At 37.6% G+C, this 15,883-nt stretch overlaps 1 protein-coding gene across 1 annotated transcript in view; it reads right to left on the bottom strand.

The window, feature by feature from the left end:
• Positions 1 to 15,883, bottom strand: part of LOC136031976 (WD repeat-containing protein 37-like) — a 41,201-nt gene that overhangs the window by 1,808 nt on the left and 23,510 nt on the right. The window contains exons 7-8 of the mRNA XM_065712010.1: positions 15,591 to 15,726; positions 12,069 to 12,315 (exon numbers count right to left, since the gene is read on the bottom strand). Coding sequence (XP_065568082.1) covers positions 12,069 to 12,315; positions 15,591 to 15,726 — 383 coding nt within the window. The remainder of the gene's footprint in view (positions 1 to 12,068; positions 12,316 to 15,590; positions 15,727 to 15,883) is intronic.

The raw sequence follows: 15,883 nt of genomic DNA on the forward strand, positions 1-15,883 counted from the left end.
AATCCCATCAAACAGTTCGTGGTAACGAACTGTAGTAAGGAGCGACCCGGCTCAATAGTAACTAAAACTCTAAAAAATGGAATTTTTATACCAATAGCTACATCAAAAGAATTGCATTTTAATACTGATTTTAAATATATAAGTTTCATCAAGTTTAGTCTTACCCATCAAAAGTTACGAGCCTGATAAACTCTGCCTTCTTTTAGAAAATAGGGGGAAACACCCCCTAAAAGTCATATAATCTTAACGAAAATGACACCATCAGATTCAGCGTATCAGAGAACCCAAATGTAGACGTTTCAAGCTCCTATCTACAAAAATGTGGAATTTTATATTTTTGCCAGAAGGCAGATCACGGATGCGTGTTTATTTGTTTATTTGTTTTTTTCCCAGGGGTGATCGTATCAACCCAGTGGTCCTAGAATGTTGCAAGAGGACTCATTCTAACGGAAATGAAAAGTTCTAGTGCTCTTTTTAAGTGACCAAAAAAATTGGAGGGCACCTAGGCCCTCTTCCACGCTAATTATTTTTCCAAAGTCAACGGATCAAAATTCTGAGATAGCCATTTTATTCAGCGTAGTCGAAAAACCTTATAACTATGTCTTTGGGGACGACTTACTCCCCCACAGTCTCCATGGGCGGGGCTACAAGTTACAAACTTTGACCAGTGCTTACATATAGTAATGGTTATTGGGAAGTGTACAGACGTTTCCAGGGGGATTTTTTGGTTGGGAGGAGGGGTTGAGAAGAGGGGGATATGTTGGAGGAACTTTCCATTGAGGAATTTGTCATGGGGGAAGAAAATTTCCATGAAGGGAGCGCAGGATTTTCTAGCATTATTAAAAAAAAAAACACAATGAAAGCAGATTAGAACTTAGAGCATTAAAACTCGAACAGAAATTATTACACATATGAGGGGCTCACCTCCTCCTAATACCTCGCTCTTTACGCTAAAGTATTTTTAGTAATTTCAACTATTTATTCTACGGCTTTTGTGATTCAGGGGTCATTCTTAATGAATTGGGACAAAATTTAAGCTTTAGTGTAAAGAGCGAGGTACTGACGTCGGGGTGAACCCCTATATATATGTAATAGAAACATGAGAATACAAAAGTTCGTTACGTAAGCTAATTTATAAGTTACGTATGTCTTTTGCTAATGAAAACATTCGTAAAAAATTAAAAGTTCTAGTTGCCTTTTTAAGTAGCCAAAAAATCGGAGGGAAACTAAGTTTCCTCCCCCGCTCTTTTTTTCTCAAAATGATTCGATCAAAACTATGAGAAAGCCATTTAGCCAAAAAAAAATAAAAAATATGCAAATTTCGTTTTAATTATTCCTCTGCGGAGAGCCAATATCAAACATGCATTGATTCAAAAACGTTCAGAAATTAAATAAAAAAAAAACAAGTTTTTTTGACTGAAAGTAAGGAGCGACATTAAAACTTAAAACGAACAGAAATTACTTCGTATATGAAAGGAGCTGCTTCCTCATCAACACCCGCTCTTTACGCTAAAGTTTTTTACTGTTTTAAAAAGAAGAGTTGAGAGAAAGAGTCAAACTTTAGCGTAAAGAGCGGGGCGTTGATGAGGAAGCAGCTCCTTTCATATACGAAGTAATTTCTGTTCATTTTAAGTTTTAATGTCGCTCCTTACTTTCAGTTAAAAAAACTTGTTTTTTTTTTATTTAATGACACATAAGGGGCTCCATTATTTTTCATAAAACTGTCTGAATCATTGACAAACAAGGAGAAAAGCTTGGGAGATAAAGTACATCCTTTTTTCACACCCACTTGGGACATAACCAGTTTAGAAAAATTTCCCGTAGCCTTCCTATAATTTCCTATAATCCAAACAATAAAGAGGTTTGTTTTATATCTATATATATAAAAATAAGTTGTCTGTGTGTGGATCTGTGGATGGATCAGGTGACGTCATGTTTCGGCTGACGTCATGAAATTAGTTGCCATCATTTTTGCTTTGAAGGTGACGTCATTCAAGTTATATAAGACATATGTTCGCCGTCATGTTTCGGCTGACGTCATGAAATTAGTTGCCATCATTTTTGCTTTGAAGGCGTGACGTCATTCAAGTTATATAAGACGTATGTTCGCGTAGAATTCTATTAATGCTTAAGTTTATAATGACTGATGAAGATGCTCAAAGAGTCTATGCCAAAAAACTTGCTGCTGATAGAGAAAGTCAGAAAAGAAAGCGTGCCGAGGAACTACCAGAGCAACGCGAAAGCAGACTTGCTGCTAAAAGAGAAAGTGAAAAAAGAAGGCGTGCCGAGGAACTACTAGAGCAACGCAGAAGCAGACTTGCTGCTAAAAGAGAAAGTGAAAAAAGAAGGCGTGCCGAGGAATCAAAAGACCAGCAGGGAAACAGGCTTGAGGCTGATAGAGAAAGAAAGAACAGAAAGCATGCCGAGGAACTACCAGAGCAACGCAGAAGCAGACTTGCTGCTAAAAGAGAAAGTGAAAAAAGAAGGCGTGCCGAGGAACTACTAGAGCAACGCAGAAGCAGACTTGCTGCTAAAAGAGAAAGTGAAAAAAGAAGGCGTGCCGAGGAATCAAAAGACCAGCAGGGAAACAGGCTTGCTGCTGATAGAGAAAGTAAGAAAAGAAAGCGTGCCGAGGAATCAGAGCAATCTGAAAGTTATCGCCTGGCATTCAGGTACAACCCAGTCGATGATTATAGCTTGAGTAGATGTGTTCAAATCGGGACAATGTCTAAAATTTGTCCCTATTGCAAGGCCTTGAAATTCAATGGTGAAACAATGGGAATGTGTTGCGCCTCAGGAAAAGTTAAACTTCCTCTATTGGCTGCACCACCAGAGCCATTGAAGACTTTCCTTACTGGAACTACGTCAGAATCTAAGCGTTTTTTGTCAAAAATCAGACAATACAACTCATGTTTCCAAATGACGTCGTTTGGAGCCCAAATCGAAAATCCAGATCAATTTATGTCTACTTTCAAAGTAAAAGGGCAAATTTATCATAAAGCAGGGTCCCTTCTACCATTCTCAGGCGAGAATCATAAATTTTTACAATTGTACTTCATCAGTGATAGAAATTCTGAATTGAATGCACGTTGCGAAATTTCTCCCAACGTTGAAAGGACAATCGTTTCCCAATTGCAACATCTTTTCCACGAAAATAATAAGTTAGTGCGTCTGTTCAAAACAGCCATCGATTTGATGCCTACTGATACTCATAAAATTGTTATTTCCGCTGACAAAACGCCTCCTGGCCAACATGTGCGTAGATACAATGCTATCGACGAAGTGGCAATCGTTATGGTCGGTGATCAGTTTTTACCTCGAGATATTATTCTACATAAGCGAAACGCTCAGTTGTTAAGAATTGCTGAAACTCATCGATGCTACGATGCCCTACAATATCCTATCATTTTTTGGGATGGAGCCAACGGCTATCACTTTAATATTAAATTGATGAATCCAGCCACTAACAAAGAAATGAATAAGAAATGCAGTGCAATGCATTATTATTCCTATAGACTAATGATTCGGCAGGATGAAGAAAATTATATTTTAAAATGCCGTGAATTGTTTCACCAATTTATGGTTGATATGTATGCTAAAATTGAATCAGAACGTTTGCTATATATCCGCCTGAATCAGACCAAGCTCCGCTCTGAACAATACATTCATTTGCGAGATGCAGTTATAAATGACGGTAATACCACAAACGTTGGAAGATTAACAATTTTACCTTCGTCATATGTTGGCAGTCCCCGTCATATGCATGAATATGCTCAAGATGCTATTGCGTATGTTCGTCTCTATGGTCGTCCAGATTTATTTATTACATTTACATGTAATCAATCTTGGGACGAGATACTGCAGCTTTTACTTCAAGGACAATCGGCGGTTCATAGGCATGACATTACGGCACGTGTCTTCCGGCAAAAGTTGAAATCACTGATAAACTACCTTGTAAAACATGAAGTGTTTGGGTCAGTGCGATGCTGGATGTACTCAGTGGAATGGCAAAAACGAGGTTTGCCACACGCACATATACTAATCTGGCTACATAAAAAAATTACTTCAAACGAAATTGATGATGTGATTTCCGCTGAAATACCTGATAAAAATGTCGATAAGGGGTTACATGATATTATTGTAAAAAATATGATACATGGACCTTGCGGTGCACTGAACGAAAATTCACCATGCATGGCCAAAGGAAGGTGCACAAAGCAATATCCTCGACTTTTAGTACCCAAAACAATTACTGGCAATGATGGTTACCCACAATATAGAAGAAGATCTACTGAAGATGGCGGTAAAACAGCAATAATGAAGAAGAGTAACGGTACCACCATCGAAGTAGATAACCAGTGGGTTATTCCATATTCCCCTTTATTATCAAAAACATTTAATGCACACATAAACGTTGAATACTGTAACTCCGTAAAGGCAATCAAATACATATGTAAATACGTCAACAAAGGCAGTGACATGGCAGTTTTTGGCTTGCAGTTCGAAATCAAAGATTTCGATGAAATCGTAGAATATCAGGCTGGAAGATACATAAGCAGTAATGAAGCTGTTTGGCGAATTCTTTCATTTCCGATACATGAACGTAGTCCAGCTGTTGTTCACTTAGCGGTACATTTACAGAATGGTCAACGTGTTTATTTCACGGAAACCAACGTGCAACAAAGAGTCCTGAATCCACCGGATACAACATTAACAGCTTTTTTTTCGCTTTGCAAAAATGATTCTTTTGCGAAAAAACTGCTGTATACTGAAGTGCCTTCGTATTACACGTGGAATACTAAAAATAAAGTATTTGAACGTCGAAAACAGGGTAAGTCAGTCGACGGCCAACCTACCATCTTCAAAGATACCACGATAGGAAGACTCTACACCGTTCACCCCAATCAACATGAATGCTTCTTTCTACGCCTGCTTTTGGTGAATGTACCCGGTCCGACATCCTTTGAGTATTTGAGGACTGTAAATGGTACTATACATGACACTTACCGTAGTGCATGCCAAGCTCTGAATTTATTGGAGAATGACCAACACTGGGATAACTGCATCAATGACGCGTGCGAAACGTCAACCCCAAGTCAAATTCGTGCATTGTTTGGCATCATTTTAACAACTTGCTCTCCATCAGCTCCTACAGATTTATGGGAAAAATATAAGTCAAAAATGTCCGAAGATATACTTCATCGAAAACAGTTAGAGACGTCAGACATGACTTTTGATTTTACACCAGAAATTTATAACTACACTTTAGTTGTTATAGAAGATTTTTGCATAAGTATGGCAAACAAACCTCTTCAGTGTTTGGGAATGCCTTCACCTAACCGTATCGCTGCTGTTTCGACATGTGTAGAATTGGATCGTGAACAAAGTTACAGTACGAGTGATCTATTGTCGTATGTACCAAATAACATTTCCAAGTTAACGTCGGAACAAAAAGACATTTATGATACGATAATGCATTGTGTCGATAACAACGTTGGAGAAATTTTCTTTTTGGATGCGCCAGGAGGTACTGGTAAAACGTTTGTGATAAAACTGATTCTGGCATCAATTCGATCTAAAAATGATATAGCGTTGGCAATTGCGTCGTCCGGAATAGCCGCAACATTGCTGCCTGGTGGAAGAACTGCTCATTCCGCTTTGAAATTGCCTCTGAACTTGCATTCTACAGAAACTCCCACGTGCAATATTTCCAAATCATCTGGGATGGGTAAAGTATTGCAGCAATGCAAACTTATTATTTGGGATGAGTGCACAATGGCACACAAAAAATCGCTCGAGGCTCTGGATCAATGCTTGAAAGATTTGCGAGGGAAGTCGAAACCCTTTGGCAGCACCTTAATATTGCTTGCGGGAGATTTCAGGCAAACATTACCTATAATACCTAGATCAACTCCTGCAGACGAAATGAATGCTTGCCTGAAAAATTCTAATTTATGGGCACACGTAAAAACATTAAAATTAACTACAAATATGCGTGTCCGATTGCAAAACGATGACTCTGGTCAAACATTTTCAGATCAATTGCTGGCAATGGGAAACGGAAAGCTCCCAGTAGACTCAATTTCAGGACGTATACAACTACCTGCTGATTTCTGTAATTTAGTGACGTCCAAAAATGAATTGATTGAAAAAGTATTTCCGAATATTCTAAAAAATTAAAAAAATAATAAATGGCTAAGTGAAAGAGCGATTCTCGCACCCAAAAATATAGACGTCCACGAAATCAACAATATTGTTTTGACCAAGATTCAAGACCAGGCAGTCCTTTACAAGTCAGTCGACACAGTTTTGGAACCAAATGAAGCGGTTAATTATCCATCTGAATTTTTAAATTCCATAGATCTTTCAGGGTTTCCACCACACGTGCTACAACTAAAAATAGGCGTACCAATAATATTGTTACGTAACATAAACCCACCAAAGCTTTGCAATGGCACTCGACTTGCCGTAAAAAAAACAATGGAAAACCTAATAGAGGCCACAATCCTGACAGGGCCTTTTGAGGGTGAGGCTGTTCTTATTCCTCGCATTCCCATGATTCCAACAGATCTGCCTTTTCAATTTAAAAGATTGCAATTCCCAATTCGATTAGCATTTGCAATCACCATTAACAAAGCTCAAGGTCAATCATTAGAAAAATGTGGTATTGATCTTAATACTGATTGTTTTTCCCATGGACAATTGTACGTTGCATGTTCGAGGGTCGGTAAACCTGACAATCTATTTATATGCAGCGAGAATTGGACAGCGAAGAATGTTGTATATTCGCAAGTTTTACGCAGTTAATTTGTATTTCGGAACCAAATGAAGCGGTTAATTATCCATCTGAATTTTTAAATTCCATAGATCCTTCAGGGTGTCCACCACACCTGCTACAACTAAAAATAGGCGTACCAATAATACTTTTAAGAAATATCAACCCACCAAAGCTTTGCAATGGCACGCGACTTGCCGTAAAAAAAAACAATGGAAAACCTAATAGATGCCACAATCTTGACAGGGCCTTATGAGGGTGAGGCTGTTCTTATTCCTCGCATTCCCATGATTCCAACGGATCTGCTTTTTCAATTTAAAAGATTGCAATTCCCAATTCGATTAGCATTTGCAACCACCATCAACAAAGCTCAAGGGCAATCACTAGAAAAATGCGGTATAGATCTTAATACAGATTGCTTTACCAATGTACAATTGTATGTTGCATCTTTGAGGGTCGGTAAACCTGACAATCTATTTATACGCACAGACAATGGGACAGCGAAGACTGTTGTATATTCACAAGTTTTACGTAGTTAATTTGTATTGTATCTATCTATCTATCTATCTATATAAAAACGAGTTGTGTGTATGCATGTTTGTTTGTTTGTAAAAAGAGCGTTTGCATATGACGTCATTATTAGTACATACGGCTTTGTATATGGACAGATAATGGGAAAGCCAAGAATGTTGTATATTCGCAATTTTTACGTAGTTTGAAACACATATATAAATCTATCTATATTCACAGGTGGGACACAGGGACACAACTACAATGGCGCGTAACTAATATGGCGCGTAACTAATATGGCGCGTAACGACTTACGCGCGCGGGGGGGCTTGGGGGGGGCGCGAAGCGCCACCCCAACAGCTAGTTTATTATAAAAAAGCAGGGGGCGCAGTTGGCAGTGAGTATAAGCAAATTGAATCCAATATTTTCATTTTTCCCATACGTAAAAGGAAAGTAGAAGTAAAAGTAAAATATTGCGGTGATTTAGATCCCATTCTGTTGTTCCATCAACTCCATGATATGAAGAAAATAATTTGACACCAAAACACTTCCTTAAAGAATCCTATAGATATATTAGAATTAATTGTGCAATGCGCAGATGAAGGGGTCTCCGTAAACGCAGGATTTGCCAATCAAATATTATTAGCGACTGCAGTGTCGGTAACCAGTAATGAGAGGTCTTCTACTTTAGATCATCCAGAGCCAAAAATGGCATATAGGGCGCGTACGAAACCTCACCAGACAACACGGAGCTGACCATCAGCCTCGACATCCTCCCATTCTGGCTGAAGAAACATTTCCTCTCTACTCAAATCCTGTTTATACTACCGTTGCAAGGTGTACCTTGGAAGAACTATTTTGCGCCTCCCTTCAGGGCACCAACCAATCAGAAAGCGTACATGGGAGTCGACCCTCTGGCGTAAGAAGGACGTGACCAAGGTACGTCCATTTCCTACGTTTCAGAAGGCGAGTAATTAATCGTTGACCGGTTTGCTGACAAACTCCTATGTTCGTGATCTTTTCCTGTCGGATATGTTCAGTACTCTTCTAGGGCATATGTTTTCCAAGGCTAGGACGGGTTTCTCCAGTTGGACATTTAGTTTCCAGCATTCACTTGTATAGAGGAGAATGGATACTACATTACTATCTAGGAGGCGGAGCTTCAAGCGCATGAGTATTTCCTACTGCGCCAGATTAGTTTCAACTTATTAAAAGCCGATGTAGCTTGTCTAATCCTCCTTTTAATTCCATTTGTTAATTCATCACTATGATGAATCCAACTCCCGAGATGCTTAAATTCATTGACCTGTTCAATTGCTTTATCCTTGCATTTCATTGTCAGTAGAGAGTAAGATGTATCCATGCTCTTTGTCTTACTACATTCACTGTAAACCCCACTTTTTCAGCCTTCTTATCTCTGCCGTTAAGTAGCAGATGCAGTCACTGTTTCGCTTCTTCGAGAAGAGCAATGTCGTCAGCGAAGTCCAGGTAAGAAATCTGTCAGATGCAAATGTTCACTCCAGAGTCAGAAGACAACCTTAGAATGTAGTTCATAACAATAACAAACAGGAATGGGATAGGACACATCCCTCTTTGACACCAGACTTTATCTTGCAGAAAGGCGAATCTCCATTTTCTGTGGGCACACAACATTCACTATCTTCGTAGAAAGCGATTATCATTTTGATTAGTTCATCAGGCAATCCGTAATAATTCGAAAAATTCCATAAATCTTTCGATCAATAGAATCGAACGCCTTTCCAAAATCAATGAGCATATATATTTTTTTTTGTCAATTCCCTGGACTCTTCAATCAATAGTCTAAGAGTGAAAATAAGATAAGAGCAAGACCTACCAGGTCGAAAGCCGTATTACTCTTCCCTGAGGTGAATCTAGGGCTGTTTTTCTGTGTTGTATTTTACTACGCACAGACGCGAAGTTGATGCCCTCTAGTTGTCACAGATTAGCACATCGCCCTTCTTGTAGAGTTTTACCAGTATGCCCTTGGTCCAATCTTTTGAGACTGTTTTGCTATTCCAGACGACCACTAAGAAAGCAGTCAAAACAGTTATGCAGGCTCGAAGGGATATCTTCAGCATCTCTGCCGTTATCTCATCGACTCCAGATGCGCGTCCATTTTTCAACTTTGGTACGACTATCGTCAATTCTTTGGTGCTGTGGAGGGGGGGGGGCAGCACTTCTGTCAATTGGTAAGAAAGGTAAGATCGACTGTAGGCCAGGAGCGACTAAATGGTTTAGCGTTCAAGGGCATAGAACACGGAGAATTAGGAGCAATCAATTGGGAAGAGGCAATTAATAATATTGCAGAGGCTAAAGTAAGAAAAGTAAGACTTAAGTACGAGTAATTGCAAACTTTTGTTATGAAAAATTTGCTAAAATTTGGCGTGCATATTTGGGAGACAGGGGGGTGGGAACGCTAATCAATACTTTACAACGGGCGGAGACGACCGTGTTTCCAACCCATTCGGAGACGACCCTTTTTCGATTGTGCCTAGATGGATGGCCGAAAAGAACTATCTTAGGCGATTTCTCATCCTTCATCTGCAAAACGTGTCTAAGCCATCTCGACCTTTATCCCGCTATAGCCCTATAAGTTGCGATTGAGTTATGAAAAGTTGCGATAAATATACGATCAGTCAAACAGGTACCCAAAACTATCCGTAGAGATTTCCTCGGGAAAATATTTAACAAATTCCCCTGCGTTTTCTGCAGCGCTCACTTTTCAAAACCATACTTGACCACTGTCATCACTGTACCTAACAATATTCTAGTCTTGGTTCGCAGACTATCTTCCAATTTTTCGCTACTGTTTTGAACTGCAATGAAACAACCTGGGCCTTGACTATTCTACTTTTTACATCATCACTACATCCACCATCTTTAGCAATAATATTATACTATCAAGGCAAATGGAGCCATCCATCTGATCGATTCTGTCGTTACCCAAAACCGCCTCTTCACCTTCATTTATTCCTAGTCTAAGTGACTTGGTCTTCTTAACATTAATTTTCCAGCCGAAACTTGCACCCTAAACTCTCAAAAAATTCTTTCATCTCACTAAAAATTTTAACCAGGAACTCAAATCCTCTTCAAAATCAAAATATAGGAAAATTTTACCATCCCATTTAATTTCATTCTCTTTCATAGCCTTTGCCGTGTCCTCTAGGACAAAGCTTATCAAAATGATCTGCATAAATAAGGATAGACACAACCATGCTTAATTCCCGATTCAGTACCAAACCCGCTTCTAACCTCATTTCATACCTCGGCCGCAGCAATGCTACTCTCGTTCACTTTACTAATCACTTTAATGGGTTTGTATGGTATACCTTACAAGAATAGGACCTTCACCGAAGCTCTTCTATTGGCTGAATTATACGCCTGTTCATAATCTATCAAACTGACGACTAAAGGGCTCTGTTGATTCAGGCACTTTTCATATTACCACCAGTAAGATTTGACCAGTAAGACTTAGCCATCAGTAAGACTTAACTTAGAACAGTGAGTCAACCATTTCAAAATATAACCTTGCATAAAAAAAAAAAAAAAAAAAAAAAAAAAAAAGAAAAAAAAGCCATACTACATTTCCTACGGTGTTCTACCCAATTAAATACAAATTGAGCTTGTTTCTATGGGATGAGAATCGATAGTTTAATATACACGAGTCTGTAAGATACCAAAATCAAGCATTTATAGAAATTCCAAAAACCTAAGAGTTTTGCCAACCACTCAACGTTATTGTGGAGCGATTTTTAAAAAAGATCTTTTGGTGGAATTTCTCAAGTGTCAGGGAAAAAACGAAAAAGCTTCGAAAATCGTTACTTGAAAACTGTGTGTACCAGAAACGGTCTGATTGTTAAATTTAGCATTTCAGACAATGAAATTTTCTTTCGAAACCCCTAAATTTTGTCAAATACACTAGGCAAAACTACGGGCTATAGAGAAATTCTGACTAAAATTTTGGGAAAAACATAGCATTTTCGAGAAAAATTCTGGAGATTTTCAGGGTTTTTCAAGAAAGTTGCTACCCGCAAAAGCTATTTTACACTAGGTTCACAGACATGTTTACACAAGTGCAATATTCCCTTCTCACGGTCAAATTTAGTAGCCAACTCTAGCAACATGAGCAAAAAAGGAAAAATTTAACTTTTACAGAGCAACTAGGCAATGTCTGCGGCAACGTTTCTACAGCAGAGGGGTTTTAGGGAGTTAGGGAGGGGGTTTTACAGAAGGATTTTTTTCTTTTCTGGGGGGAGGGTCACAAAAAAACTTTAAGAGACGCACTAAAAATTTGATTACGTTCATCTTTTACGTTTTTACGAGTCGGACAAACATTTCGGGGGAGGGGCAGGGGGGTCAAACCACATAATCCCCCCTGGATACGGCCTTTTTTACTTTCCACAATTTTAGTTTTCATAAACACAAAACAAGCCATTTCACTGGAAGAACAAGCCATTTCACCATGGGATATAGATCGTTATTTAATGGTAAGGCTATTTATAGCTGTAAAATTGGACGATGTAAAAATTTCGTACGAACTCAGCAGCAAATAAAATTAATCATTGACGAATAACATTTCGTTACAACTTTTTCTGTGTTAGCCCGAGGTGACAATTCAGAAACTACGCTATTAAGCTAATTTCTCTAGAGCTCTTTCTAAAACCTTAAATCGACGACAAATGGTTGCCAGCAGATTGGTCTATGACTTCTTAAGATTGCCATGAGTTTTGAAGCAATAGTCGTAATTTATTAAATGAATAACCTGTCTGTTGTTCCTGGGAATCCTTCCAAGACGATGACCAGTGATATCATAGAGCAATACATTTCGATTATCCATAGGGATGGCTATATGATTCGATGGTGCTACTGACATTCGGTTAACAGCCGAGTCAACCCGTATAGCGTGAAGGGGTGTTCGCATGTTTTTGAGATCCCAGATTTTCACAGATTTATCATCAGACCCAGAAATGATTTTGTCATCACCAGCAAAAACAGCACAATTTACAGACCTATATAGAAAAAGAAATAATAAAATAAAACAAAAAAATAGCTCTAGGAAGAACAAGATGAACAATTGTTAGGATATAGGACAGGATAACCTTCTATCAATATTATCTTATTTTCATTACCGCACTTATTTTTCACTGCTTCAAGCAGGCATGAAATATTTTTTAGGCTATTTTCGACTTTTTGCATTTTCGACTCTAAGTACATAGTTTCTCAGAAATGGCTCATAATAATAGAAATGATTTAAAAAAAGTAATTTGCAACTTATTTACATAGTAACTATTAATTTAGACTGTATAACCGTTTTGTGTGATTTCCAATTCTCAAGTTTTATAAATGTGACAGAACATATGTGTATCTTCAACTCGAAAAAATTTCTGTCTATGAGTTATTCCGTAATTAAAGGAACCCTTACTTTTATTTCTATTCCCAGGAAAAGGCAGATTTGTTTAGGAAATCATTCGTCTCTTCTTGTGAGCCTAGTGAGCCTTCAACTATTTCAACAAACAATGAATGAAGGTTAGAACCGCACATTCTGTTCTAATAGCTACGTTTCTTAGTCATGTTTTAGGATCTATTGCTCAAAAGCTGTTTTGTTACAACCGAAACTGGCATATTTGTTACTAAATCAAAGAAAGAAGGTGAACGAGATGAATAAATAAATGTTCTACCAGCAATTTGTTTTCCAATAGAACAAAGTTCAACGCACTATCAACATTTTCTGTTTTTCTGGTGTCTTCTATAATGATAAGTTGAAGAACTTCGGAACTTCATGCCTGGTTGAAGTTTATTAATGAAATTGCTCACTGGGGGGAATTTTTAGGTCAGGAGGCTCCTTATGTGACGCATTAGCACACCTGCAGTCTAGAATCTCGACGCTGCTCGCTCTCTTTCTAGGTTTTAAGGATTATGCAAATCCAGCCCGAGAAAACTAAACAATTAAATTGGTTTGCTTTAATCCTCAATCCACAGTTTTCACATAAAAGCTTTTATTTATAAAAAAAAACAGTAATTTTCTAAATAAAGTTTTAAGACTCTAAGGAGACAATCTTACGAGACAATGCATTAAGAAAGTCCTTTTTCAAAGGATTTTTTTTTTTCATGACTCAAGCAACACTTATACAGTACCTCAAAAAATTCAGAATACTTGAGCTGTATGAGAAATAGCTGGCAATCATAAAAATATAATTTTTACTGACAGAAAGCATGTTTATTTGTCTCTTATTGTATTTGGTTTCTCACAGCTTGGATCCTAAAATTTTAACATTTTAAAGCTTGGTTCTCCTTATCTCCTGAAACTAAAAAGGCTAGTTCTAGTCCAATAGCATCATTCGCAGTGACGAAGAAAATAGATATTTTCGATGGATTCCCAAGAAAGACAGAGAAACGAAACAATTTATTTTTTCCAATACCAAAATTTTCCTTTATTTGTTTTATTGGAGCTAATACGTCCACGATGTCAAAAGCATATTAAGTAAACTAGTCTCAAAATATACCTTTCCCATGTTGAACTAATATTTTGTATTTATACAAGAAAATACTCAAGATTTCATATCAATCCACCCCTTCTGAACTTCCAAGGGAACGATCTTTCTACACAAAGAGAAAGTCTTTAATGAGTGAATCCGCTGCTCGCCGACAAGAAAATATATAAATCATTCGTACATCTGCTTACTCTGTTGTTTAAAGGGGCACTTAAACTAAGTCTATCTGATCCAAAGCACCCATCGCGGTTAAACGATCAACATTTCTTAAAGAAATATTCCCTTTCATCCCCTTTCATTCCCTTTCATGAGATCTCCCTTTCATCTACTTCATACACGGGTTCCTGTGGAAGAAACGTTGCAGCTAGGAATACATAAAAACTATGCAGACACTTCACATTTAGTACTTTGTCGCGTATGAAGTTCTTTTTAACTGTGAACAAACGGATGGACCATAATTCTATTTTTAGATATTAGTCGCTTTCCATTAGAATATAGATGTTAAGTCTCTAAACTGATCAAGTTTGACTCCGATTCAAGGTCTTTAAGAGGGATATAGATGCAAGGAATATTATTACTATTATTTGTTTTTCATCCACACTAGACAATAGTTGAACGCGCAAGTAGCCCATACACAAAAAACATCAATAAAGAAAACAAAATAAACAACAAAAAGAGAAAAAAAGAATAGGTCAGAGCTAAAAAAAAACTAACAAAGCGGCAAAGCGGAGAAACACGGACACATGGTTGTGTTTGAGAGCTTTCAGTGCAGTACTTCCAATTTTAGTGCAACACCGGAACTAAAGAAAACTAATAAGAGCCCGACATGTTTCCAAGATAAAAGAAACAACCGAAATTCACAAAGTTTAAAATAAATTAATCCGGATTCTTTTTTCTTAAAAAGGAGAACAAAATCCAGAAGCAAAAAGAATAGACTAATCACAGACTGTTGCGAAGAGCTTGACCAACAAACGTCAGTTATATTTCTCTCTATTAGCGAAAATCTTAGCGTGTCGCACATGGATCATCCATGGGTACCCATGAAGGGGGGGGGGACTAGCCCCCTGGCTGAATGACGCTGCCTCATATTTTTATATTTTTGTGATTTCTATTATACAGCACTAGAAGTTAGACCAAGTATGCCCCCCCTAAAACACAGCTTATACGCGCCAATGGGAAGCTTATCTATATCTGAGACTGTACGCTGGTGCAGGCTTTCAAAGTTAGAATCAAATGTTAGAAAGTTAGAATCAAATGTTTTCTTATGTACCGTAGTTATGACTGTAAAAAAAACAAAAAAAAAAAAACAAAAAACAAACTGGAATTGCAATTGGTAGGTAATTGTAATTGTAATCTCCTACAGGTGAAATACAATCAGATCTCTAGGGTGAGACAAAGAAGGATAAGTGCCCACCTAAAAGGAAGTACCCCTACTTTACAATATTTAATTTTAAATTAAAAAAAAGTTCGCCACGAGAAGTACAGAGCGAATTTGAAACTTAAAACAAACAGTAGAAGTTACTATGAATAAAGAAATAAAATATAAAAAGAGAAGAGATTTAAATAATCTTAAAGCTTAAAATGAACAGAGATTACCAAGTCTCGTATGGTGTTATCCCCCCCCCCATCCATAAAAAGCCTCAAAAGGCTAGGCCTGTTTGTGATTTACTAAAAATTGAAAAGGTTTCAATGACATAAAATTCATTAAGTTTAATGTTACCAATCAAAAGCTAACAGCCAGAAGTTCTAGGTCATATTGAAGTCCTTAATCACGTAAACTTAGAAATACTCACTCAATATGACCTTGAAAAACCCGAACTGAGTGCATATCTCTGAAGTCCCACAGCCGAAAAGTAGTATCTTTACTAGACGTAAGGGCAAGACGATTTTTTGAATGAGCAGAAACGAAGGTTAGCTCTTCATCATGACCTAAGAGAGAGATATAAAGAGAGGGATAGAGATCACAAAAGAATTTTAAACCATTACTTAATCTTACATGGTAAAAAAGTTGGTGAAAGATAGTTAAAGACAAACTTATATTTGTAAATATTATTATGGAAATAGGTGATAGACTAAAATTTACTTT

This window comes from Artemia franciscana, chromosome 10, assembly GCF_032884065.1.
Source record: "Artemia franciscana chromosome 10, ASM3288406v1, whole genome shotgun sequence".
Classification (NCBI taxonomy): Eukaryota; Metazoa; Arthropoda; class Branchiopoda; order Anostraca; family Artemiidae; genus Artemia; species Artemia franciscana.